The sequence below is a fragment of the Nomascus leucogenys genome, chromosome 21, assembly GCF_006542625.1.
Source record: "Nomascus leucogenys isolate Asia chromosome 21, Asia_NLE_v1, whole genome shotgun sequence".
In the NCBI taxonomy this organism is placed as follows: Eukaryota; Metazoa; Chordata; class Mammalia; order Primates; family Hylobatidae; genus Nomascus; species Nomascus leucogenys.
The window spans coordinates 27,085,679-27,110,968 of NC_044401.1; the positions used below are offsets into that span (position 1 = coordinate 27,085,679).

At 37.6% G+C, this 25,290-nt stretch overlaps 1 protein-coding gene and 1 pseudogene across 5 annotated transcripts in view; one reads left to right on the top strand and one right to left on the bottom strand.

Annotated features, from left to right (window-relative positions):
• The window catches only part of ARL13B (ADP ribosylation factor like GTPase 13B), a 73,673-nt gene extending 49,033 nt beyond the window's left edge, over positions 1-24,640 (bottom strand). Inside the window, exons 1-3 of one of the 5 annotated variants that reach the window (XM_030801621.1) lie at positions 24,297-24,627; positions 8,930-9,000; positions 980-1,229 (exon numbers count right to left, since the gene is read on the bottom strand). In XM_030801621.1, the coding sequence (XP_030657481.1) occupies positions 980-1,229; positions 8,930-9,000; positions 24,297-24,355 (380 nt within the window). In that variant the 5' untranslated portion in view covers positions 24,356-24,627. Of the gene's footprint in view, positions 1-979; positions 1,230-8,929; positions 9,001-15,719; positions 16,070-24,296 lie in introns of those variants that run through there. The other 4 variants (XM_003261689.3, XM_030801623.1, XM_030801622.1 and 1 more) reach the window with 4 other exon arrangements.
• LOC100602499 lies at positions 15,870-16,231 on the top strand (annotated as a pseudogene).
• Positions 24,641-25,290: the final 650 nt, after the last annotated feature.

Sequence of the window (25,290 nt, forward strand, 5' to 3'; positions counted from 1 at the left end):
ACGTATCCCTGTTAAAAGTTTTCCTTTAGATTCAATAAAACATGAGAATTGCTTATACGAATCAAATAACTTCTCTAATTAAATATGCAAAAATTTAAAAGTATCAATTTTACCAATAAATCACATAATACAGTTTTAACTTTTGCAATCAGAGCTTCCAAACCACCTCATTTAAAAATGTTCATTTACTACGGAAGACCACTGAGAAACTCGACAATTTTTCACCTAACCACGCGACAGGTTGATTTTTTTTTTTTTAAATCCTTAATAATGAACCACAAGAACAAGGGAAAAGGGACAAGATGGCAAGGGCAAACATTTAGTTTACTACAAGTTAAAGACCAATTTAAATTACTTTCCGTTTGCTATGCCTCACGGTTATAGCACCATCTACTGTTTACTATGCATAAATGCTATGAGCGGTGGTAGTGCAAAAGTCCTTTGTAACTTCGTTTTTAAAAAATGTTCACCCACATGGACGAAATCATATAAGTGTATGTCTAATTTGATAACAATCACATGTTCAATATGGAAATGTAGACGTGAAAACTGAGAAATCAATGTGGTATTAGAAAAATAAACTGTTTACATAACTCTGAAATAATAACTAAAGAAAAAAGGACAAAAGCAAAATACAAGTTATTAAAAGAGAAAAAAATTAAAAGATATTTTAGAACCTTGTTAATGGAGTATTTCAAAATGCAAAATTCTATAAAAAGTAAACTATCACATAAAACAATGAGTTTATATTTGAATATCGAAGAGATCCACTTTTAAGAATTCTATAGCCTTAGCCCTTTTTCCCTATAGACAGCATTATAACAAGGCCTCAGTAAATTAACAACTCCCAGTTAATTACATACATTTTAGTATACTAAAGCATGACTATTTTAGCTTATTCAGTAGTTTGTAACAGGCAAATTTCTTTAGTGGCCAATGCCATCGTCCCTACATTTACAATGATGCTAACATTACTTACACCAATATCGGCTTTCCCGATATCCTAGGATGTCTCAGCACTTCTGACATAGCCTCTTTTGTCTCTTCCATTCTCTCTTCATCACTGGAATCCACAACAAATATTACCCCATAGGATTCAGCATAGTAATTCTTCCAGATTCCCCGAATTCTTATTCCACCTCCCAAGTCAAAGATGGTGACTTCAAACTTTCCTTGTCTAAGGTTAATTTTTGAAAATCCAACAGTACGAGCTACATCTTCAGGGTTTTCTGTTTCAAATGATACAAAAAAAAGAAAATCTTTAGACTTTAATTGACAACATTAATTTTTCAACTAAAATTTTAGCATCCAAGTGAAATATTTAGCATTTACTGACACAATAAACATTATTTTGAAGCATACTGGTTTGGGGACAGGCCAGAATATCAAACTAGAAATTTTACTCCATGCAGATAGGAATCTTTCTTTCCCCTGATATAACACCCGCACCTAGCATATAATAGGTACTTCATAAGTATCTGTTGAGTTAATAAATGAATAAACTCTTGCCTTTAAGGCTATTTACTGTACAAGTTACAAACAATAAAAATGTCAACCTTTCAATACCATAGCCATCCCCAGGGACTGTTAAAACACCTGTGGAGTTACAAAGAAAACCACGAACACTTAGAGAATAGAAGAGTTTAGAAGAATCAAAGAACGAGAGAAGCTATAAAGAATAAGACTACTCTTTTTTAATTAGCTGAATTTAAGCTATATTTGCAATAAAGAGACGTTTAAGGTCAGCTTGCAAGAAAAAGTAGATTTCATTCTTTCTATAGGAACATATTTTGGATGTTACAATAAATACATAATTGAATTTTTTTGGATTTCTATATACGAAAACATAAAGAAGATACAGGATATATATGAACTGCCAAGGAGTGATAATGACAATAAGAGATTTAAAGGATACCTGAGGATCTTAAAAGACATCATTGGAGAGATAGAATTTAGGCCTTAAAGCTGTGTAGGATTTAAACAGGCAGAAGAGGAAGGGAAATGGCAAAGTAAATGAATATGAACAAACTGAACATTGTGCCTGCAGCAAAGCCTTAAGATTAGGAATGCAAACAGAAGAGGGTTCTGAAGATAGAGGACAAGGAGCTATTGAAAATATCTCGCAGACCAATGATATAATTAAGGTTACTGAAATAGTGCTTTATTAAGATTAATCTTGCAAAAGTCTTTAGACTGACCAGAAGTGACAGTAATAGCCTCTTTTCGGAGAGGCATGAAAATAAAGGAATAGAAAAGAGAACTCATGAAATATTAATGGCATGCTGACTCATGGCTATAGAGAAGAGTTCAAACTTCATATTTTTCTGTTCTATTTTTTCTTCATCACTGGAATCCACTACAAATATTATCCCACAGAAAACACTGTTCAGAGCTGCATGGTCAAAACAATAGCCACAAGCCACACGAGACTTCTTAAATTTAAATAAACTAAAATAAAATTTAAAATTCAGTTCTCAGTTGCATCAGTTACATTTCAAGTGTTCAAAAGCCATATGTGGTGGCTGGGTACAGTGGCTCAGGCCTGAAATCTCAGCACTTTAGTAGGCTGAGGCAGAAGGATCACCTGAGGCCAAGAATTTGAGACTAGCCTGGGTAACATCTAGAGTTAAAAAAAAAAAAAAAGCCACATGTGGCTAGTGGTCCATCCTACTAGACAGAGCCAATATAGAACATTTCCGTCATTGCAGAAAGTTCTACTGAACAACACTGGTGCTTAGAGGGTCTTATTTCCACATTTAGCAAAACATTTGCTATTACAAAGATTAATTTGAAACGCATTCACTAAACTTAGGTGTGACTGAGAAACAGACTTGCAACACACCAATCTCTTGATAAGCGCCTTAGTGAAGTTTACACAGCACCTGAGAAAGTTAAGAGCCACTACAAGTCATACTTTTGCTAATACTTTCATTACCTAGAAAAAGAAAAAGGTAAAGTTAGACATATAAGCAGCATGATTTTCCAGAAACAAGATTATACTAGGCATTTAAAAATGTGATCTAAGCCTAACCAGAACTAGTTCGTGCGGATAAAATAGGCATCTGTCTTTCAGTATGAATAGAGAGGAACCCCAGGCAATCATCAGTGAAAACAAATCAACTATGCTGAAGTAGGAATAAAGGAACTAACATGTATCAAACACCTCCTTGGTACCAGGACTTTGTTAGGCATCAAGGGTGCAAAGATGAGTAAGATATGATTGCTGTCCTCAAAGTACAATGTAATATAGAGAAGCAGAATATTAATAGGAATAACACAGAATTTGTATGTTCTTTAAAAAAAATGACCTAGAGACAATAGTGTGTAGGAATTCAAGGGAAGGAAAGTGAAAAAGGGAGGGGCAAGTTATGGTCTAGAAAGGCTTTCAGAGAAGAAATAAAATCTTGAAATGAAGACTTCATTGTGAGTGAACACATAAAAGCTACATAATTGTAACAGAGAAGGGAGAACTGTATTTTAGGCAGGGGGAGCAATTTAAGTACAGATAAAATGATGGCAATATGCCCAGTAAACCAATTCAGATTAAGGAATTTTTTTCAAGGTTATATGGTAGGCAGAGACAGGCCTCAAACAGAGGTCTTCAGGACTTTCAAAGCCTGTTTCTTTTGATACATGGAACACCTTCTATTCTTTCCTCTGGTTCCTACTCAGCATTTGTGTTTCACAACTTAAGACTAAATGTTCAGGTACAACTTTCCCCACAAATCCTTTTCTGACGATTTCTCCTACTTCTACTATCATCTTTACCTCTATCATAATATTCTGTCCTCTGCTGATCTTCATAATAGCCTATACCTTCCCAACACATGGGACTATGTCTTTGTATCCTTAGCATTCAGCACAAAGCATACAGGGCTCAATACTACACCACCAAACCACTGAGATAACTGAAGCTGCTGTCCCATAGGTCCACCCTTTTTCTTTTGTGCTTCCGTGTATTTATCCATCTATCTTTGTACATGTATTTAGGGCCCATTATAGATGAGAAATCATACAAGAACCAGGAACACAAAGATACATGGTCCCCAATTGAGAATTTCAGTAAAGTATATGTGGTAAGACATCATCTCTAGAAAGTCCAAGATAAAATGCAAAAATACAATCAATAAATTTTTGAGCATTTCTTATAAGCTAAGTACTATGCATGGTTCTAGAAATACAAACATTAATAAAATCCATCTTCTGATCTCATAGAGCTTTTAGTGTATTGGGGAAATATACACACACACACACACACACACACACACACAAATAACTACATATGAAACATAAATATATATATGAGTAACTATAATTTTTTTGTTGTTTTTCTCTTCACAAATCACAAATAACTACAATATAATGAAGACATGTTAATACCCAACAATGCTAGGGACCAATCCACACAAAGAATTTTCGCACCAAAAATAACAATAGTTCCCTATTAGGAAACACTATTTGATAGTCAAGAGAATCCTAGATTTTTTTTTACCTAGGCTCATGACTGCTTACAACGAACTATAATCCCCAAATACTATGGCAGCTAGGGGTGGCCATGAGAGAAGGCTAGCCAGTGATGTGTTGTTAAATATTTGGAGGAGAAGAACCCTGATACATGTATGGTATCTGCCAATTCCCACAGTATAAATACTTTGACAATGGCCAATTTCAAACTAACAATGTGAGGTACCTAAACATAGAGTTGGGAAAAGATATGCATAATCGGCTCTCATTAGTTGATACGAGCAAGTATGAAAAGTAGGTCCAGAACACCACTGCTTCTAGTCATGATGTGAACTAAAATAATGCAGCAGCTTTTGGTTTGGCTCCTAAAAGAAAGGGGGATGGCCTCCCCTTACCCTTTACCTTTTCCTTCTAGCTGAAATGCACATTTTGTAGTGAACTAACTTCAACCATGTAGGTGGGGGAGAACACTGGGGATGGCAAAGAAAATAGAACAAAGAATTGAAGACTAACACGATGGAGCTGACAAACCTGTCCTAGACTACTTTTGCCTAGGCTGTTATGAGAAAGAAAGAAACATCTATCTTGTTGAACCACTGTTATTTTAGGTCTCTGTGAGAACAACTGAACCTGTGTCCAGCTAATGAAATTACTGACAACCATGAAGAAGAGAAGTTTGATTTAAAGAAGTAAAGTTCCAGGAAGGGGTGTTACTTTTACATTAAGAAGCTATTGTGAAAAAAAAATAGAAAGAATGAATAAAACCTAGTATTTGAAAGCACAACAGGAGGACTATAGTCAATAATAATTTAATCGAATATTTAAAAGCAACTAAAAGAGTAACACAAAGAATAAATGCTTCAGGGAATAGATACCCAATTTTTCACGATGAAATTATTATGCATTGCATGCCTATACAAAAATCTCATGTACCTCGTAATATATACATCTACTATATACTCACAAAATTAAAAATAAAAAAGGGAAAAAAAGCTATCGTGAATAAAAAAATTAGTTAGGCATTGTGGAACACACCTTTAGTCTAGCTATTCTCGAGGCTGAGGCAGGAGGACAGCTTGAGCCCAGGAGTTTGAGATTACAGTGAGCTATGATCACGCCACTGAACTCCAGCCTAGATGACAAAGTGATACCCTGTCTCTAAAAAACCAGAAAAATATGACCAGGCTCAATGGCTCATGCCTACTATCCCAACACTTCGGGAGGCCAAGGCAGGAGGATCACTTGAGGCCAGGAGTTCAAGACCATCCTGGGCAACACAGTGAGACTCATCTCTACAAAAAATTAAAAATAAATAAATAAATAAATAAATAGAATATGAATTAGAAAAAAGCTACTGTGACATTATAGATAAAAGAAACTGAGGGTTTGGATTTAGACAATGGCAACACAGTCAGAGAGCAGGTAGACACATCTGAAAAGAAACTAGCAGATAACTTTTTCTCAATTTCACACAGAAATTAAAAAAAAAAAGAAGGCTGAGAAGTCAGAAAAGAATCAGAAATAAGTAGAAAAGTAGGAGCCATGAGAGAGATGTTTTAAGAAGACCTAGGCGCATGGCCTCAACAATTGCGACACCAAAATAAGCAAAATGCCTTTAGAGAATTTACAGCCTGAAGTAGAGAGATACACAAACAAAATGCAATTAAGTAGTGACCAAGTAGGTATCAGGAAGAGCAGGCCAAAAAGGTGGACATGATCAAGTCTACTAAATAAGATAGTAAGGGTTGGGGCAGCTGGGAATTAAAAAGGATTTTATAAAAGAGGAGACTGTATGACAAAAATACATCTTTAAAGATCAGTAGATACTCTCTCTAGTTAGGTAAGTGAGAACAACATAAAAATATAAAGGAGAGAGAAGGCTTAAATCTGGGAAGTTTCAAGTAGTTCTAGGGAAATTATAGTCCTAAAAAAATTTCAAAGTAAGAAACTGAAGAGTAAATACGGGATGAAGGACAAAAAGAGAATGGGGGGTGGGGCTCGAAGTTGAAGGCAGCTTTGACATTAAGCATTTTTTAGACTCAGAAAAAGGAACTTAGAATATATGGAGGTGGAATACATAAGAGAAAGAAAGGAAAGAGGATGTTCTAAGTACACCCAGTACACATAAGAAATTAGGTAATCTGATTAGCACATTCTAAGGTGCCTGCTCCCATGAATGTCAGGCTTTAGAGGAATGGATAAAAGAAGAAGGTTAGAAGAAGGTGTGATGGCCTCCAGGTCAAATCTGGTTTGCCACTTGTTTTTGTATGGCCCACAAGCTAAGAATGTGTTTTACATTTTAAATCACTAAAAAAAATTAAAAGAAAAACATTTCCTAACACATGAAAATTATATTAAATTCAAATTTCAGTGCTGTAAATAAACTTTCAATGGAGCTTGGCCATGCTCATTTCTATACGGATTGTCCTTTTTTTTTTGAGACGGAGTCTCACTCTATTGCCCAGACTGGAGTGCAGTGGTGCAATCCTGGCTCACTCAACCTCCATCGCCGGGGTTCAAGCAATTTTCCTGCCTCAGCCTCCTGAGTAGCTGGGATTACAGGTGTATGCCACTACACCTAGCTAATTTTGGTATTTTTAGTAGAGATGGGGTTTCGCCATGTTGGCCAGCCTGGTCTCAAACTCCTGTCCTCAGGTGATCCACCCGCCTCGGCCTCCCAAAGTGCTGGGATTATTACAGGTGTGAGCCACCATGCCCAGCCTGTATACGGATTGTCTATGGCTGCTTTCACACTACAGTGTAAAAGTTTTGTAGTTCAGAAGGAGACCGGATGACTGCAAGGTCTAAAATATTTACTATTCAGCTCTTTACAGAAAAAGTTTGCTGACCACTGGTTTAAATAATGATAGTGAGTATCCCGTGAAGATGTAACGTAGAAGATAGCATAGACATAGGCTTTAGAAAAAATCATAGACAATAATAATTTACTTAACATTACAGAGTAGCATTTGAGGTGAGAAATGTTTTTTTCCAACAGTGAGTTTTGCAACCTGTTAATTAATAAATGCCCTTCCACTATTTAGTAAGCATGATATCTTACTGCAATCATCAGTTTCCAGAAACAAATACACGTTATGCATTTCTCCCAATTCTTACCCTTTAGATCAGTGGCACCAGGGACCAGTTTTGCGGAAGACAATTTTTCCATGGACTAGAGGATGGAGGTGGTTTCAGGATGATTCAAGCACATTACATTTATTGTGCACTTTATTTCTATTATTATTACATTGTAATATATAATGAAATAATTATACAACTCACCATAACGTACAATCAGTGGGACCCCTAAGCTTGTTTTCCTGCAACTAGATGGTCCCATCTAGGGGGTGATGGGAGGCAGTGACAGATCATTAGGCATGAGATTCTCATAAGGAGCACATAACCTAGATCTCTTGCATGTGCAGTTAACATAGGGTTCATGGTCCTAAGAGTTTAATGCCACCACTGATCTGACAGGCGGCAACGCTCAGGCAGTAATGTGAGTAATGGGGAGAGGGTGTAAATACAGACGAAGCTTCGTTCACTGGCCTGCTGCTTACCTTCTGCTTTGTGGGCTGGTTCCTAACAGCCCACAGACAGATGTTGGTCCACGGCCCCAGGGTTGGGGACTCACTTTAGATGCCTGACTGGTGATACATTCTAGGTGCCCAACAAAGTCACTAGCATAGATACTACTATATTGTAGCACAAAGCATTAAATTAAGATTACCTGGCCGGGCTGGGCGTGGTGGCTCATGCCTGTAATCCCAGCACTCTTGGAGGCCAAGGCAGAATAGCTTGAGGCTAGGCATTCCAGACCAGCTTGGGCAACATAGGGAGACCCCATCTCTACCAAAAAGCAACTAATAAATTAAAAATTAAAAAAAAAAAAGAAGACTAGGCAGCATTCAATGAGATACACTCAATGAGATGTAACATGTATGATATATATTCAATATTCAATGAGATGCAGTATGTATGATATAAAGCTGTTTAATGATATAGATTTAATTATAAAAATTACTTATATTGAAAAAAAGCATCAAGAGATTCAAAGAGAACTATGCTGGCTAACTATACCTCTCTTTCATCTAAGCATAGTCATGTGACTAACTTCTGGCCAGGAAAATATAAGTAGAAGATGGGTATTCTTAAAAGCAGGGGCAGCTCATCTTTTTAAATTTTCCTTCCTATTGTCTAGAATACAGATACTATTCCCTCTTAGCAGATCAAAGGCATCAAGGAGCCTCTGCATCTCTGCATGTATTCAAATCTGCAACATAATAGTCTGGTCCCATTAAGACAGAGCCTATTCGCCACATGAGTCACAAATATACTAAGAATATAAAGTAATGCAGTGCACAGTATCTGTACCAAATTAATAAGGAATAAAGCAACTTAACAAAATAAATAATTCAGAATAATTTAATAGAGTTCAGAAAGCACATAAATGTTTTCAGCTTACCTCCTTGGATTCCCTTTGCTGTTGAGGTTTTACCAGCATTATCAAGTCCCACCATCAAAAGAGTCACCTTTCTTAAAATAATAGAAATTTAAAAATCACTTTCTTTATTTAGTATTGAGGAAAAATAAATGCAAATTCATTAATTCAATCAACATTTAAGGAACACCTATTAAGCACAAGAAAATCTGTTGGATGCTAGGGAGTACAATGATGAATAAAATATAGATTCGAAAGCAAATTCATGAAAAACACCTTTAAAGGATCATCCTTTCGTTCTCTAAGCAAATAAAGTAAAACTGTACAATAGATAATCCAAAGGACAGAGAATAAGGGAAAGAAGGAAGATAGAAAGGGAGGTGGGGAGACAATCTAATTCTGAGTTATCTATCATGGCTAAAGACTCGATTTTCTAGTTTATTGAAAGCTAACAAATATCACGAATCTGTTTATCTTATGAAAGTACATAACTTTTTAAATACGTAGCATCTTACCAAATATAAATTTATATATAATAACATGATTATGAAGTGCTAACATTTTGAGAGAAGGTTACTATAATTGTAAAGTTTAAAATATTTCTCATGATACAGCTAAACTCCACAGGAAAAAAAAAAACATCTAGTTCAACTTAAAAACTGAAGAAACATAAGTTCAGATAAATTAAGTAATCTGGTCAAAGGTCACACAATGAATCAGTTACAGACTCAGAACCAGAACCTAATTCACCTGACTGGTAGGGATTTAAATGTGGAACAGGTATAAAGGAACAAACCTATTATACTGGTCCTAGTCCTGTTAACTTGGTGATTCTTTTTACCACTATATAGTCATTTCTTTTCTAGGTTGAACTCTGCACAATATAACAGGTGAGACAGTCCATTACCACCATGGATTTGAAAATGAAAACTGCCTTGGGAATGCCCAGAAAAAGAAAGCCACAGCTTAACACAGCTGCCATATTTAGACCATAGAGTATGGCCAATCTCCTATGGAGTATAGTTACTCCTCTTTAGCAATCATCCCATGGAGGGCTGAAAACAGAATTTAGATAGCCATAAAGGGTGTCCTTTCATTTCTCTAGGCTTTGCTCTCTTGGATTTAGACTTGTAAAAAAAAAATCAGGTGTACTCGAAGGGGCCACATAACAAAGAAGACAGAGGTGAGAGTATGAGGCAGTCTAGTTATGAGTCACAAGCTGGGAAAGAACAAACTCAGTCTGGCAAAAGCCAAATTGATAATTTCTTAAATAAATAATCACTGACCATCTTCTATATACCAGACACCAGTGTTCTAGGTATTTGAGACACACTTGTTTATTACAGCAACCACTACCATAATAAAACAAACAAAAACAAAGAAACTCTTCCTTATTAAGCTTACATTTTAATGACAAAAGACAGACATTAATAATATGATAAATAATAAAGTGTAAGTTTTATAGTACATTAGAAGGTGATTAGGTACTACGGGGAAAAAAAACAGAGTAGAGCAGAGTACAAGGGATCAAGGTTGGGGGTGGGAGGTGGGGGCAGTTTTATATAGGGTGGTCAAGGCAGACCTCATTCGGAAGGTAAAATCTGAGCAAGGACTTGAAGGAGGGAGTGAGTCATGCATATATTCGGGGCAAGAGAGAACAGCTGGTGCAAAGACACTTAGGTACAGAAATACAGGAAGGTCCAAGAATCAGCAAGGAAGCCACTGTGATGAAACCAAGTGAGAAAGGAGAATAGGAAGAAGGAAGTCAGAGACACATCAGAGACCAGTTCATGTGAGCCCACAGGCCATTGTGAGGATTCTGACTTCTACTGAGTAAAATGAATTCCATGTTAATTTCCTTTGCTATCTAGAAGGCTTTACCTTTTCTAGATGTTTCAACCATCCCATACCTAGCATGGGAAATAAACAGAAGCTGTGTCTATACTTGACTCAGTGCGAGAATAAGGTAAATCACAATAAGCAGCACTCCAGGGCCCCATTCTCAATTGGCTGGTGGCAAAGCCAGTGGGAATGCCACAAAGACCCACAGCAGATTACAGATTTATGGAGAAGAGGTAGTAGGCAAGGTCTAGGAACCTCTATCCATCTGGAAATGTACCTGCATTATCAGCCATGAAAAATATGAATTTACTTCCTAAGGAAGCTCCAAGATACTAAGAATATAATTTTATTATTTTGTTTTAAGAATTAATAATTATGAATTAAGTAATTCATAGAACTATCAAATATCAAAGAACAAGATTGAAGTACAAAATAACTTCCAAAACAAAATATAGTAAATGACTATCCAGAGAAGATGGATAACGTAGCATTTAAAATGAGTAGCTTAGCAAAGCACGGAGGCACATCCCTGTAGTCCCAGCCACTCCAGAGGCTGAGACAGGAGGACTGCTTGAGCCTGGCAGGTCAAGGCTGTAGTGAGCCATGATTGTGTCACTGCACTGAAGCCTGGGCAACAGAGCAAGACCTTGTCTCAAAACTAAAACAGGCCAAGTGTGGTGGCTCACGCCTGTAATCCCAGCACTTTGGGAGGCTGAGGTGGGCAGATCACTTTGAGCTCAGGAGTTTGAGACCAGCCTGAGCAACATGGCAAAACCCCATCTCTACTAAAAATACAAAAATTAGCTGGGCATGGTAGCACACACCTGTAATCCCAGCTACTCAGGAGGCTGAGGCTGGAGAATCACTTGAACGCAGGAGGCAGAGGTTGCAATGAGCCAAGATCACGCCCCTGCACCCCAGTCTGGGCAACAGAGCAACACTGCATCTCAAAAATAAAATAAAATAATAAAATAAAATAAAACAAGCCAGGTCAGGCCTGGTGGTTCATTCCTGTAATCTCAGCACTTTGGGAGGCTGAAGAGGGCAGATCACTTGAGCTCAGGAGTTTGAGACTAGCCTGGACGACACGGTGAAATCCCGTCACTACAAAAAAAAAAATACAAAAATTAGCCAGGCGTGGCAGTGCACACCTGTAGTCCCAGCTACCTGGGAGGCTGAGCTGTGAGAATCGCTTGAATCCGGGAGGTAGAGGTTGTAGTGAGGTGAGATTGTACCACTTGTACTCCAGCCTGGGCAACAGAGTGAAATGCTGTCTCAAAAAATAAAATAAAATAAAATAAAATACAATGATAAAATAAATATTTTAGATAATTCAAGTTACTAGAGATATAATGAATTGGACTAAAGTAATGCTAATATTAAAGCTAACTCAATTGTTCTTTATGTATACAATGCATTTCAAGATCTACAGTGCTTTAAACAGTGCCATGAATGAGAGCAATTACTTTGGGGGAGTAAATCCCTGTTTTCTACTAGTTTACATCATTTATTCCACAAATATTAAGCACCCATTACATAGTAGCAAACAAATATCCACAATTCTTAGGCCTCATAAGCCTTACAGCCTAGCAAGAAAAAAGGCACTGGAGAGGTAATTACAGTAATATGAGATAACTGTTATAAATTAGGGGAAGCAGTGGGCAGTCATAAGGATAGACAGCAGGCCACAGAGCCCACCCTGGAACTCAGAGAAGACAATACCACAAATAAACAAATAAGCATCAACTGAGTCGGCAGTTCCTGGAAACATCACGAAACCTTTTCACATCCCTTATGAGTCAAAGTAAAAATTCCCTGATACACCTTTTTATGAAAAATAACTCCTTGTTCTCTATTACATAGAGCACCTCACATTTTTCTCCATTCTTGTCAAGATTTCAGTTTTTTTAAAAAAACAAACATCTAAATACATATACACTATGCATTCTGAAACACTGTTCTTAAAGCCACCAAGAAAATTAGCTTTTACCTTAAGAGTCTGTCTTTATTTATAGGTTATTAGGCTCAAACAAACAAAAATGTCCTTCAAAGAAGAAAATCACTTTAGAGAATTATAATAGTGTTGAGACTAGCATAAAATAATTCTATTTCTATTTTCACTTTTACTACCTTTGCAACTAGTTAATTTTTAAGACTATGTCCTATTCTTGAAAAAAGGCTTTAATTAAATGTTTTAGGGAATTAAAGCATTACTGAATAAACATAACTAACAGGCAGTACAAATAAAAATCACAGCATGGATTACTGCAAAGCCTGATAACAAAACATTAAATTTATACTTTCAGGATAGAATGTGATTAAAAGGTTAACATTCACCTAAAACTCAAACTTCTATAAAGAGGTATAATTTATTTAACCAAGTTTATAATGCACACGTAGCTATAGCTTTTTAAAATATGATAAATTGGAAGGGCATGGTGGCTCACACCTGTAGTCCCAGCACTCTGGGAGGCCGAAGCAGGAGGATCACTTAAGCCCAAGACCAGCTTGGGCAACATAATGAGACTCTGTCTCTACAACAACGTTTTTAAAAAATTAGCTGGGAATGGTGATGTGTGCCTACAGTCCTGGCTACTTGGAAGGCTGAGGTGGGAGGATCACTTGAGCCCACTGAAGCTGCAGTGAGCCATGACTGCACCACTGCATTGAAGCCTGGGCAACAGAATGAGACCCTGTCATTCATTCATTAATTCATTCATACATGCATGCATACATACATACAAAAATATGGTAAATTATTATTGGGAACAGTTTGGCTGTGGTGCCGTATGACAACAGAAAGATGAAAGATTGCCAATATCTTTTAGTCTGATGATTATTTGATCAAATACATTAGCCCTTCAAATTGAAAAAATAATATACAGTACTCTTAGGTTTACAGTGTCTACAAAAGTTGACACTAGCAATAAAATCAATCATTTAATCATTTGGTCAGATGGTAATACAATTAAAGCGCATTAAGCATTGTGGACACAAAAATGCCTCAGACATCTTTTCTGTCCTGAAGTGCTCAACCTCTAGTGAGAGTGACTAAAACATAAATACAAATACATTCTGACACTATGAAAGTTTAAAATGTTTAGCTATATATGTAAGATGATAAAGGGATACAGAACAAGGGGACTTTATCCAGTCCAAAGCTAAGGTAGAAGGTCAGAAAAGCTTCTTAAGGTAATGCCTAACCTAAGTTCTTAAAGTGAGAAGTTAGCCAAGCAAGGAAAAGGTAAAAACAGAAGGAAGATGAAGGGATTCCAGACTCAGAACACTGCACAAGAAAATACCAATCACATTATGAGTTGATAAACAAGGGGTTAAGAGCATATCTCAGTATAGCAGCCTTAAACAAAAGAAGAACATAGTCACAACTCAATACAACTATGTAGTGAGTCTAAAGGGAACTTGACATACTTCTACTTAAGGAACCAGTAAATGAGCATCCCTAGTCCAAAAATCTGGAATCTGAAACGCTCCAAAATCCTAAATTTTTTAAGCACCAATATGACACCACAGTGGAAAATTCCACACCTGACCTCATGTGACAGGTTGCAATCAAAACTTTGTTATATGCACAAAATTATTTAAAATATTTTATAAAATTACTTTCAGGCTATTGTATATACAATAAATGAAATTTGTGTTTAGGCTTGGAGGCCATTCCTAAGATACTTCACTATATATATATATATATATATATATGCAAATGTCCCAAAATAAAAAAAATTTAAAATTTGACAAATTTTAGGTCCCAAGCATTTCAGCTAAGAGATACTCAAACTGGGCCAGGCACAGTGGCTCACGCCTGTAATCTCAGCACTTTGGGATGCCGACGCAGATGGAAAACTTGAGGTCAGGAGTTTGAGACCAGCCTGGCCAACATGGTGAAACCCCATCTCTACTAAAAATACAAAAAAAATTAGCCAGGCTTGGTGGCACACACCTGCAATCCCAGCTACTCAGAAGGCTGAGACAGGAGAATCACTTGAACCCAGGAGGTGGAGGCTGCCGTGAGCTGAGATCGTGTCATTGCACTCCAGCCTGGGCGACAGAGCGAGACTTTGTCTAAAAAAAAACAAAACAAAAAAAAGAGATACTCAAACTGTATTATCAGATAATTAATGATGTAACTTTTCCAGAAGTTGAAATTGATCTCCTCACTCCTATTATAGTCATCCCTGGGTCTTTGATTACTAGAAAGGCTGAGATACAAAGGACTCTGTAGTATTATAAGATTTACAGTATGTTATACTAGTAATAAGTAACATAAGAGGTATTATGGGTACTCTGAAATGTAGCCACAAACTTGGTGTTAGAGACCTGAGTTCAAGTGCCAGATTTGCCGTTTCTAAGCTGTATGACACATTACTTCTCAGAAGTTCATGAATGAAATAGGATAATAACAATAGCCACTCTAAAGGGATATAATGAAAATTAAATAAGGCTGCAATGAGCTGGGATCATGCCACTGCACTCTAGCCTGGGTGACAGTGTGAGACTGTTTCCAAAAACAAAAATCTAACCATAGCATTCTTCTGCTTAAAATCCTTATAGAGAATCAAGTCTCAATTTGGCAGCCCCCACTTCTGCCACTCCCAGGAGGCCTGCCATGCCGGGGATTCCTTCTATGCCGCGTATTCCCCCAGCCCTTCACAACCATCCCTGGCTACTTTTTATACAGGCTCCTCTACCAGAACTTCTCTGTATCAGCTCTGTAGCGTCTGTATCAAATGTGCTGGGCACACAGTAGGCTTCTTTACTGAAAGAAACAACAAACATTTTCTGACCCCCATTTGCTGAGTAAATACTAAGTAAAATTAAAATACATAACGTTTGATTGAGAAAGTACTATAATGAAGCTAATTTATATAAATCTTCACATCAAAATAGTTCATATTAAAGAATGTAATTAAATCCACATATATCAAATTGGCTGAAGTTTTCTGAAAAAGCTTACATGCTCATGGTTTCAAGGTACTAATTAACAGGAAGACTTTCAAAACTGAAATAGGGGTCTCAGCAGCTCGGGCGGCGGGAGGAGTGCCAGTAGCCAGGCAGCCCAGCTTCACGAAGGCTCTCAGCGCCGTGGCCCACAGGTGCCCAGCAAGTGCCCTTCCCGCCGCCAAGATGCCCAAGAGGAAGGTCAGTTCAGCCGAAGGGGTGGCGAAGGAAGAGCCCAAGAGGAGATCTGCGCGCTTGTCGGCTAAACCTGCTCCTGCAGAAGTGGAAATGAAGCCAAAGAGGCATCAGGAAAGGATAAATCTTCAGATTTAAAAAAAAAAAAAAATGCAAACAAATGGGAAAAGGGGAGCACAGGGAAAACAGGCCAAAGTGGCTAACCAAGAAACTAAAGAAGATTTACCTGCCGAAAACGAAGAAACTAAAACCGAGGAGACTCCAACCTCTGATGAAGCAGGAGAGAAAGAAGCCAAGTCTGATTAATATCATATACCATATCTTATCAGTAGTCCCTGTCTCCCTTCTTGTACAATCCAGGGTATTTTTATCAACTGTTTTGTAAGTGCAAGTTTTTCAGTAGCTCTAGAAACATTTTTAAGAAGCAGGAACTCCCACCTCATTCCATTGTTAAGTTTTTTCAGGAGGTGAAATAATTCGCTGGTTGTTTATTTTTTGGTGAAACCAGAAAACAGTATGGGATATTGAACTACAGGAAGTTTTGACTGTCTTGGATGTCAGCTTAACATTCCATATATGGGGGCTTAGTTTTTATATATTGTAATACAAAATATACTAAATGGCCATACAGAGTCAGAATCCTGCATTTAATGTCTTGAACATTTTAAATTACTTCTATTCCCGTGTTGTTGTTTTTTTTTTCACAGAATTGTTTCCTAAAGAAAACCACTCCTTGATCACGGCTCTCCCTGTCAGAACTGTGTACACTATAACATCTTTGGTCACAGAAGTCCCGATTTCCTAATAACTGTGTAATGTGCTGTGAAAGATTGAAAATTTGGGTGTATAGTGTATATGCTATTAAACTGTGAACTGGTAGAACGTGTACAGCTTATCAAACACTTATAGATACTGGATTTTGATAATCCTCTTAAGAAAAATTTGCCTCCAAATGTTAAGTTGGAATGTCACTATAATAACTATTTAAAAAAGAGGCCGGGCACAGTGGCTCACACCTATAATCCCAGCACTTTGGGAGGCCAAGGTGGGAGAATTACTTGAGCCCAGGAGATTGAGACATGCCTGGTCAACATGGTGAGACCTTGTCTCTACAAATAAAAAAAAAAAAAAATTAGCCAGGCATCATGGCATGCACCTCCCAGTTACTGGGGAGGCTGAAGTGGGAGGATCGCTTGAGCCCGGGCAGTCAAGGCTGCAGTGAGCCGTGATCACTCCTCTGCACTCCAGCCTAGGCAACAGAGCGAGACCATCTCAGAAAAAGGAATTACAATAGAGGTTTTCTAGATTTTTGGTATGTATGTTAAGAATTGTGTACAATTTGAAATGGCTGTATACTTATTCTCAACACGACAAATAAAATCTCCATTACAAAAGAAAAAACTGACATAATTCTTAGTAAAAACAAAAAAAAAATCAAAGGTAGAGATTAAGAGATCCAAAGGTCTGTTTTACATCACTTTAGCTATCTGCCGAAGCAAGTGAAGACTTCCATACTCCAGGAGCTAATAATTAATATTGTTCAAGTCAACACAATGTATATAATAGATCTCCTAAGTGAGAACATGAGAATATCTTATCTCAGAATTCCTTTTTATACAACAGATATACATATTAATATATCAGAAATACTGGTCAGGCACAGTGGCTTATGCCTGTAACCCCAGTACTTTGGGAGGCCAAGACAGGAGGGCTGTTTGAGTCCAGGAGTTTGAGACCAACCTGGGCAATATGGTGAGATCCTGTCTCTATTTAAAAAAAAAAAAAAAAAAAAAAAAAATTCAGAAATATAAGCATCATGGCATTAGGGAGGATTGAACTTAGAAAACATTTAAATTCTGAATCTTTCCTGAATGACATTATGGCAATCATTTGAACATCTACAAGTCTAAACTTCCTCATCTTTTAACTAAGGAAGATAATACTTTCAATATGATAATTACATAAAAGCTATTCCTTTTTTTTGAGAGACGGAGTCTCATTCTGTCACCCAGGCTGGAGTGTGCAGTGGTGAGATCTCGACTCACTGCAACCTCTGCCTCCTGGGTGGAAGCAATTCTCCTGCCTCAGCCTCCCAAGTAGCTGGAATTACAGAAGTCTGCCACCACGCCTGGCTAATTTTTTGTATTTTTAGTAGAGACGGGGTTTCACTATGTTGGCCAGGCTCATCTCGAACTCCTGACCTCAAGTGATCTATCCACCATGGCCTCCCAAAGTGCAGGGATTACAGGTGCGAGCCACCATGCCTGGCCCATAAAAGCTGTTTCTAACTTCAAAAATATTATGCAAGTCAAAGAAAACATTTCGCTAAAAACACAAATATCAAAGTTTGACACATCGGAACTCTATTATCTACAATATTTAAAACTACATGGAGCAAATTCTAAATTTTAACATAAACATACAAATTCTAGAAGTAACAAATACACACACAAAAAAGACTTTAGAACACGGTTTTACGATACATATGTGAGAATTTTAAAAAATCACTATACGACAAATTGATAGAAAAAAAGTATTGAAAAAGTAGTGTGATTTTATTGCAGAAGTACACTACTTTCTGACATTTCAATTCAGATCTAGAACCCCATATTACAGCAAAATCATTATCTAAATTTACTGAGCATGAATAAATAGTGAGAAGGCCAAACTTGGGTTTATAGCCTGCTTTTAAGCCCTGATCAAGTCAAATTCTTAGTGTCCATTTTTTCATCTCTAAAATATAAGGGGGTAGAATAAGAATGTCTCTAGGTCCTTTTCTATCTTAAAATTCTAAAATTCTTACTATGCATAATCAAGAAGAACTAGGCGGATAAAAAGAGATGTAAAATATTCCAGTTCAGCATACAGCACAACAGATAATCCTCGCTAATCTGTACATACAGCTTAACTGGAAAACTAAGAACTCAGCAATTTCTATAAGTGGTCTAGATTTATAGTTATATTTATTTAGGCCAAGAATGGTGGTATTAGGGAGCTAAGAATTCCCTCAATGAAAAAGTTCATAGCAAAGAGGACATAACAGACCACTAGAAACATTGTGTACCGTATCTTATTTTAGACTTGGACACAGCAAACAATTTACTAATAAATTTGAAGCAAAGCTTTGATAGGTTGTATTGTGATGCTGAAAAAACATACATGGGCTAGAAATCAGTTCCAATTAAAGGTTAACTCTGTGGAAGAATGGTGGGAGATGAATGGGGGCAGGAAGTTTCAAGGATTTGTTACCTACTTATTAAAATAAAATTGAAATATGATGACTAAAGATTAATATTTATAAAACCTGGCAGGCATATGGTACTTATTATATCTTTCTTTTTGGTTAAATAATAGTAAAAATATTTCTGTTAGTTATATATGCATAATATATAAGGAGTTATATAACATGTATATTTTCATATAAACAAAGAATTTTGTTGCCAAAATTTGTATGCAAAATTTGTTGCATAAATTTCTTCAAGACCCAGGTAAAATTACACCCCTTCTAAAATCTTCTTTCCTGATACTCGTTAAAAATCTTAAAAATCATCTTTCACCTCTTGCATATTCGATCATTATATTTTACATGTACTATTTCATCACCGAGATGCTATGTTATAAATAACAGGAGCTCAAAATGTGTAGATGAGAATGTTTAAGGGTTAGAATCTGCTATAAGGCCCAGAGATTTACTGAGCATCATAGCTTCACAGACCTTGTGTCCTGTACTCAGGATGAAGGCTGCTCCTTATAGGCTAAATAGATTGCAATAGATCAACATTTTTTAATGTTAAAAATGAAAATATAAAACTACAAGAAAAAAGTATATGTGAATGTAATCTTGGAATGCTGATGAACTTTCTAAACATTACACTGAAAGAGTAATATATTTGAATTTAAAATTTTTATTTAGTCTTATTGATTGATTGTTTGATTGACTGAGACAGGGTTTCACTTTGTCACCCAGGCTAGGCTGCAGTGGGGCAAGCTTGGCTCACTACAGCCTCCACCTCTTGGGCTCAAGCGATCCTCTTGCCTCAGCCCCCCCAAGTAGCTCGGACTACAGGCACATACCACTACTTCTGGCTAATTTTTAAAAACTTTTTTGTACGGACGGGGTCTCACTATATTGCCCAGGCTGATCTCAAACTCCTAGGCTCAAGCAATCTTCCCAAGTGCTAGGATTACAGGTGTGAGTCACCACACCCAGCCTGAATTCAAAAATTTTAAATGTTTATATTTAAAAATCACAAAAAGTTGAAAATATAACAAATGGAAAGAAAATACTTGCAATATTATACAACTGACCCTTGAACAACACACGTTTGAACTGCACAGCTCTACTTATACACAAATTTGTTTTTGATGAAAGTTACACGTGTGCCTTCCTCTCCTGCCTCCTCTGCCTCCCCAGCCTCCATTTCTACCTCTTCTGCCTCTGCAATCCCTGAGACAGTAAGACCGAACCCTCTTCCTCTTTCTCCTCAGCCTATTCAATGGGAAGGGGATAAGGATGGAGACTTTTATGATGATCCACTTCCACTTAATAAATAGTCAATATATTTTTTCTTCTTTTTAATTTTTTTTTGAGACAGAGTCTTGCTCTGTCGCCCAGGCTGGAGTGCAGTGGCACAATCTCAGCTCACTGTAACCTGTCTCCCAGGTTCAAGTGATTCTCCTGCTTCAGCCTCCCGAGTAGCTGGTATTGCAGGTGCCCGCCACCATACCCAGCTAATTTTTGTATTTTTAGTAGAGACAGGGTTTCATCATGTTGGCCAGGCTGGTCTTGAACTCTTGACCTCAAGTGATCTGCCCACCTCCGCCTCCCAAAGTGCTGGGACTACAGGCGTAAGCCACCGCGCTTAGCCCCTTATGACTTTCTTAACATTTCCTTTCCTCTAACTTTATTTTAAGAATACAATAAATTATACATATAACATAAAAAATATGTGGTAACTGACTATTCATGTTATCAGTAAGGCTTCCTGTCAACAGGAGGCTATTAGTAATTAAGTTTTTTGGAAGTCAAAAGTTATATGTGGATTTCTGACTGTGCTGGCAAGGTGGGGTTCAGTGCTCCTAAATCCTGCGTTGTTCAAGTGTCAATTGTATTACAGAGAAAGAGTAGCTACGGCAAACACTTAAAATTTCTTTTTAAAAATTCAGTAAGAAAACACACCTGCCCCAACAGAAAGACACAACAGTAATTGCTGAGAGAAACAAAAATGCGCAAGGAAAAAAAGTTAATCTTCCTAGTATTCAAAAAAAAAAAAAAAAAACCACAACAGAAACTCAAAGCAGAAAGCAGTTTCCCCTATAACCTGAAGAAGATGAAAAATCGATAACTCCTGATTTTCTCAGTGAAAAAAGCACTCCAATGCATTGTTGGTAGGAGCAGAAACTGTGTTATTTTTTTAAATCCTTTCTGAGGAGCAATTTGGTAACATATTTTTAAAAGATAAACTTAAGAACAATAAAAGTTTCAAGAGTTTATTTCCACATTCATTGATTCATGAATGGAGCCGTACCAAACTGAACCAAAATTCATGAATGGGGCCATACCAAACCCCAAATAAGTGGGGTTCAGTACTCCACTAAGGGGGATCAAGCGTTAAACTTTTATAAGATCTTGACTCCTGACCTAGACTGGTGCCTTAACACTTGATCTCTGACTCCTGCCTTGTCCTTATCACACAAATCTAATCCCTGATTCCAATGTCTGGAATAATATGCTCACTAGGAGAGGACCTAGGTGGACAAATACAATGGATACAGAATGTATTAAACAAATCTGCAAAGTAATCTCAAATATAGTATATTAATAACCATCATCATCTCTTTTACACATTCACTCTTCACATTTTATCTTCATAAAATATAAACACGAAGAGGAATCTTAATAAATTCTACAGAAAACAAATACATACATAATAATCAAACAGGCAATTTCTGTTGAAAAAATAGAGAATACCATAAAAGCACAAAATTTTGTTTTTAAAATTAGCTTGCTCACCTCTCATTTATTCCGGTAAAATAAATGGAACTACTTGCTAATGTTATTTACTTCAGGATGATTATTACTAAGAAAAATCAAACTACATACAATATTTGGCAAATATTTACTCAGCCACTATTATAAATCAGGCATTGAACAAGGGGACTTAGAAGACAGGTGTAATCCAATTTGTGTTCAAATCCTTTGACAGTTATCCAAATTGAGATGTTTACCTATGTCCTTTATATTAGGCTATAATCTAGAGCAGTAAGATCCAATAGAAATGTAACATAAGCCACATATACATTGAAATTCTCTAGTAATCTCATTTTTTAAAAAGTAAAAGTTAATTCTAACATATTATTTAACCTAGCATATGCAAAAGTTATCATTTCAACATGTAATCATACTTTTAAAAGACTGATAAGATGCTGACTTTTTTGCATAATAAATCTTTCTTCAAAGCCCACTATGTATTAAACACACTCTTACAGCATCTCAATTCAGACCAGCCACATTTCAAATGCTCAATAGCCACATGTAGTTCGTTGTTACCCTACTGGACAGGACAAATCTAGATGGTGCTTATTAAAGAAGAAAATACACTCTGGGTTATGCAGCTAAATTTTAATAATGCTTTATTAAGAAAATTCAATTATCTGTTCTACTTGGAAATCAATACATTCTCCTTTCTCTGAACTCTGTCTTTTCTTTAAACAAATCATTCCAGAGAGTATATATACAAAAACTGCTAAGAAAAGCAAAGACTAAGAATGATGAATTAAATTGAACACTCCTTCTTTGAATTACACGTTTTCACTGTTTTTAGTTAAAAGAACGTTAAGTTATATGCCTTCACAGAAACCAAATACATTTCTTAAAAGCAGACACGGAGGAAAATGATGGGTCAACTATTATGAATGACCCTCAAGTCTTAGTAGATACTGTGAAATTAGACCAGAATATAATTAAAACAAATAAATCAGAATCTATGCACCTAAAACTACTCTCTGACTTTTTTCTTTCTTTTTTTTTTTTTGAGACAGGGTTGCACTGTGTCACCCAGGGAGTGCAGCGATCTCGGCTCACTGCAACCTCCGCCTCTCAGGCTCAAGTGATCCTACTGACTCAGCCTCCAAAGTAGCTTGGACTACAGGCGTGCGTCACCGTGCCCGTTTATTTTACTGTAGAAACGGGGTTTCGCCATATTGCCCAGGCTGGTCTCGAACTCCAGGGCTCCAAAGATAGGCCAGCCTCGGCCTCCCAAAGTGCTGCGATTACAGGCGTGAGCCACCACACCCAGCCCATCTTTGACTTACAGAGTTGATCTTACTACTTATATTTAAAACATTCAAATTCAGTTAAGAGCTAATAATGCGTAAGAATCTCTAGTTTCATTTAAAGTTACTTTTTTTCCAATCTAGACACGTATTTTCTGTTATAATGTGTAAGTGTAGCTTTTCAGATTCATTCTTTAAAGGACAGTTCATTCTCATGGCAAATATACTTAAAATGTTAACAATTAAAAAAAAAAAAACTTTGCTTTATCTTACCCTTGGCCCAATTCCACACTAGAACTATGTGAAGTCAACATTATTTATATAACAAACACAAGGTCCCTTTATAGGTTGGGCCTCAGTTTCAAAAGCATCAATTTCACTGATTATTTCCTAGGACAGTGCCTGGCACAAGGTATTGTCTTAATAAATATTTGTTGACTGAATGAATATCAAGTAACAGGTACTAATTATTAATACTTCCAGCATTTCAAAATGAAATGTTAAAAAGTGGACCCTTTCAATTAAAAGGTTTTACTAGAGACCGTATGAAAATTGGAAGCTACATTACAGTTAAGAAAACACTATCTATCACTTGTTCTCATTGAATACAATATTTCTAAAGCACAGAGTATTATCACTCTCATTTACTATTTAAGAAAGGTGGGACCAAAATGGTTGAGTCATATAATTATTAAGTAGTGGAGCCAGATTTCAAGCCCACGTCCTCAAATACAACTGTGTGGGGGTGTGTGGAGGTGTGACTTGGAATGGAATGTGCGCATATTATGAAAACTATATTCCATGTCCCCCTCTTTTTAAAAGAATTTCCATTACAAAAGCTTCAGAGGAAAAACACACAATGGATAGTTTTCAATTCCACACATACACACTTTTTAACAAATTCAAACCTATTTAAAATATAACAACGATAAGCATTGTCAATCGCAACGGAAAGTCGACCAGACAACAAGGCTACATCCTCCAATCTCTCCCTCCCTGGACACCCTGGGAATGAAAGCATCCCTTGCGGCCTGGGATAGACTCGTCCAGGTGCGGGGAAGAGGCTCTGGGGCGCAGCCATCCCCAACCCCTAGGACCGCCAGGGCAGCTGGCTCCAGCCTACCTGACGGGCTCCCGCCACCGCTTGAACCAGCCGCAGCAAGTGGCCATCAGACTGAACATCCCGGGTCGCTCCTCCCGCCACTTTCCATCCGAGCCCGGAGCTGACACCGGCACCCCGCTCTTCCCCGGGGGCCTCCGCCACTCCGAGACGCCCCTAAAGCGGGTAAGTCGGGAGGAAAAGCCGGGAGGGAAGTGTAGGCGGTCGGCCCGAGCACTAAGACCTGCTAACCGTGTGGGTCCGCGAGGACTGCCCTCTTAGCCAAGGAACAGCCTGACCAAAGACGCAGACACACCTTAGCCGAGTTAGCGGGACCCGGCTAAAGAAAAGCCCGGCGTCGACGTGCTGACGTTACCTCGAGGCGCGGAAGGCGTTCCCCAGGCAACGCTCGTACTGCGCTCCTCCAATCATCGGTTGAGGTTCTGCGGTGGAGACCTCTGAGTGGCTGAAGAGTCCTGGCTACCCGCCCCTGCGCGAGACTAGGAAAGGAGAAAGGGGAGTACTCTAGAAGAAGGAGGCGGAGCTCGAGGTAGCGTGTTCTCGTAACTAGGCAACTGGAGCGTCCGGAGATAAGCTGGAGGATCCCGGACAAATCTCGAGCAAGGCCTACCTTTATACCTATATAAAATGTGTTGCCAATCCATGGTGCTGTTCCTTTTCTTTCTCCAGTGTCCCCAACTGAGATTCAGAGATCTCAGGTCTTGTGCATGGGTTTCTTTTTTTCCTTCTTTCTCTCTTTCTTTTCTTTCTTTCTTTCTTTCTTTCTTTTTCTTCTTCTTTAGAGAAGCAAGATTTTTTTAAGGTAGATTATTCTAATATTCTTTTCTTTTTGTTTGTTTGTTTGTTTTCTGCTCAGGGATGGGGACCCTCTAGAATTCTGGCCGACTTAGGCAGCATGACTACAGGAACAATACACTGGGGCAATTCTTGTAAGTTAAAGACAAGGGGGAAATTCACTTCCTAAATTTTCTCAGTAGTTCAGATGAGAGTGAAGCCT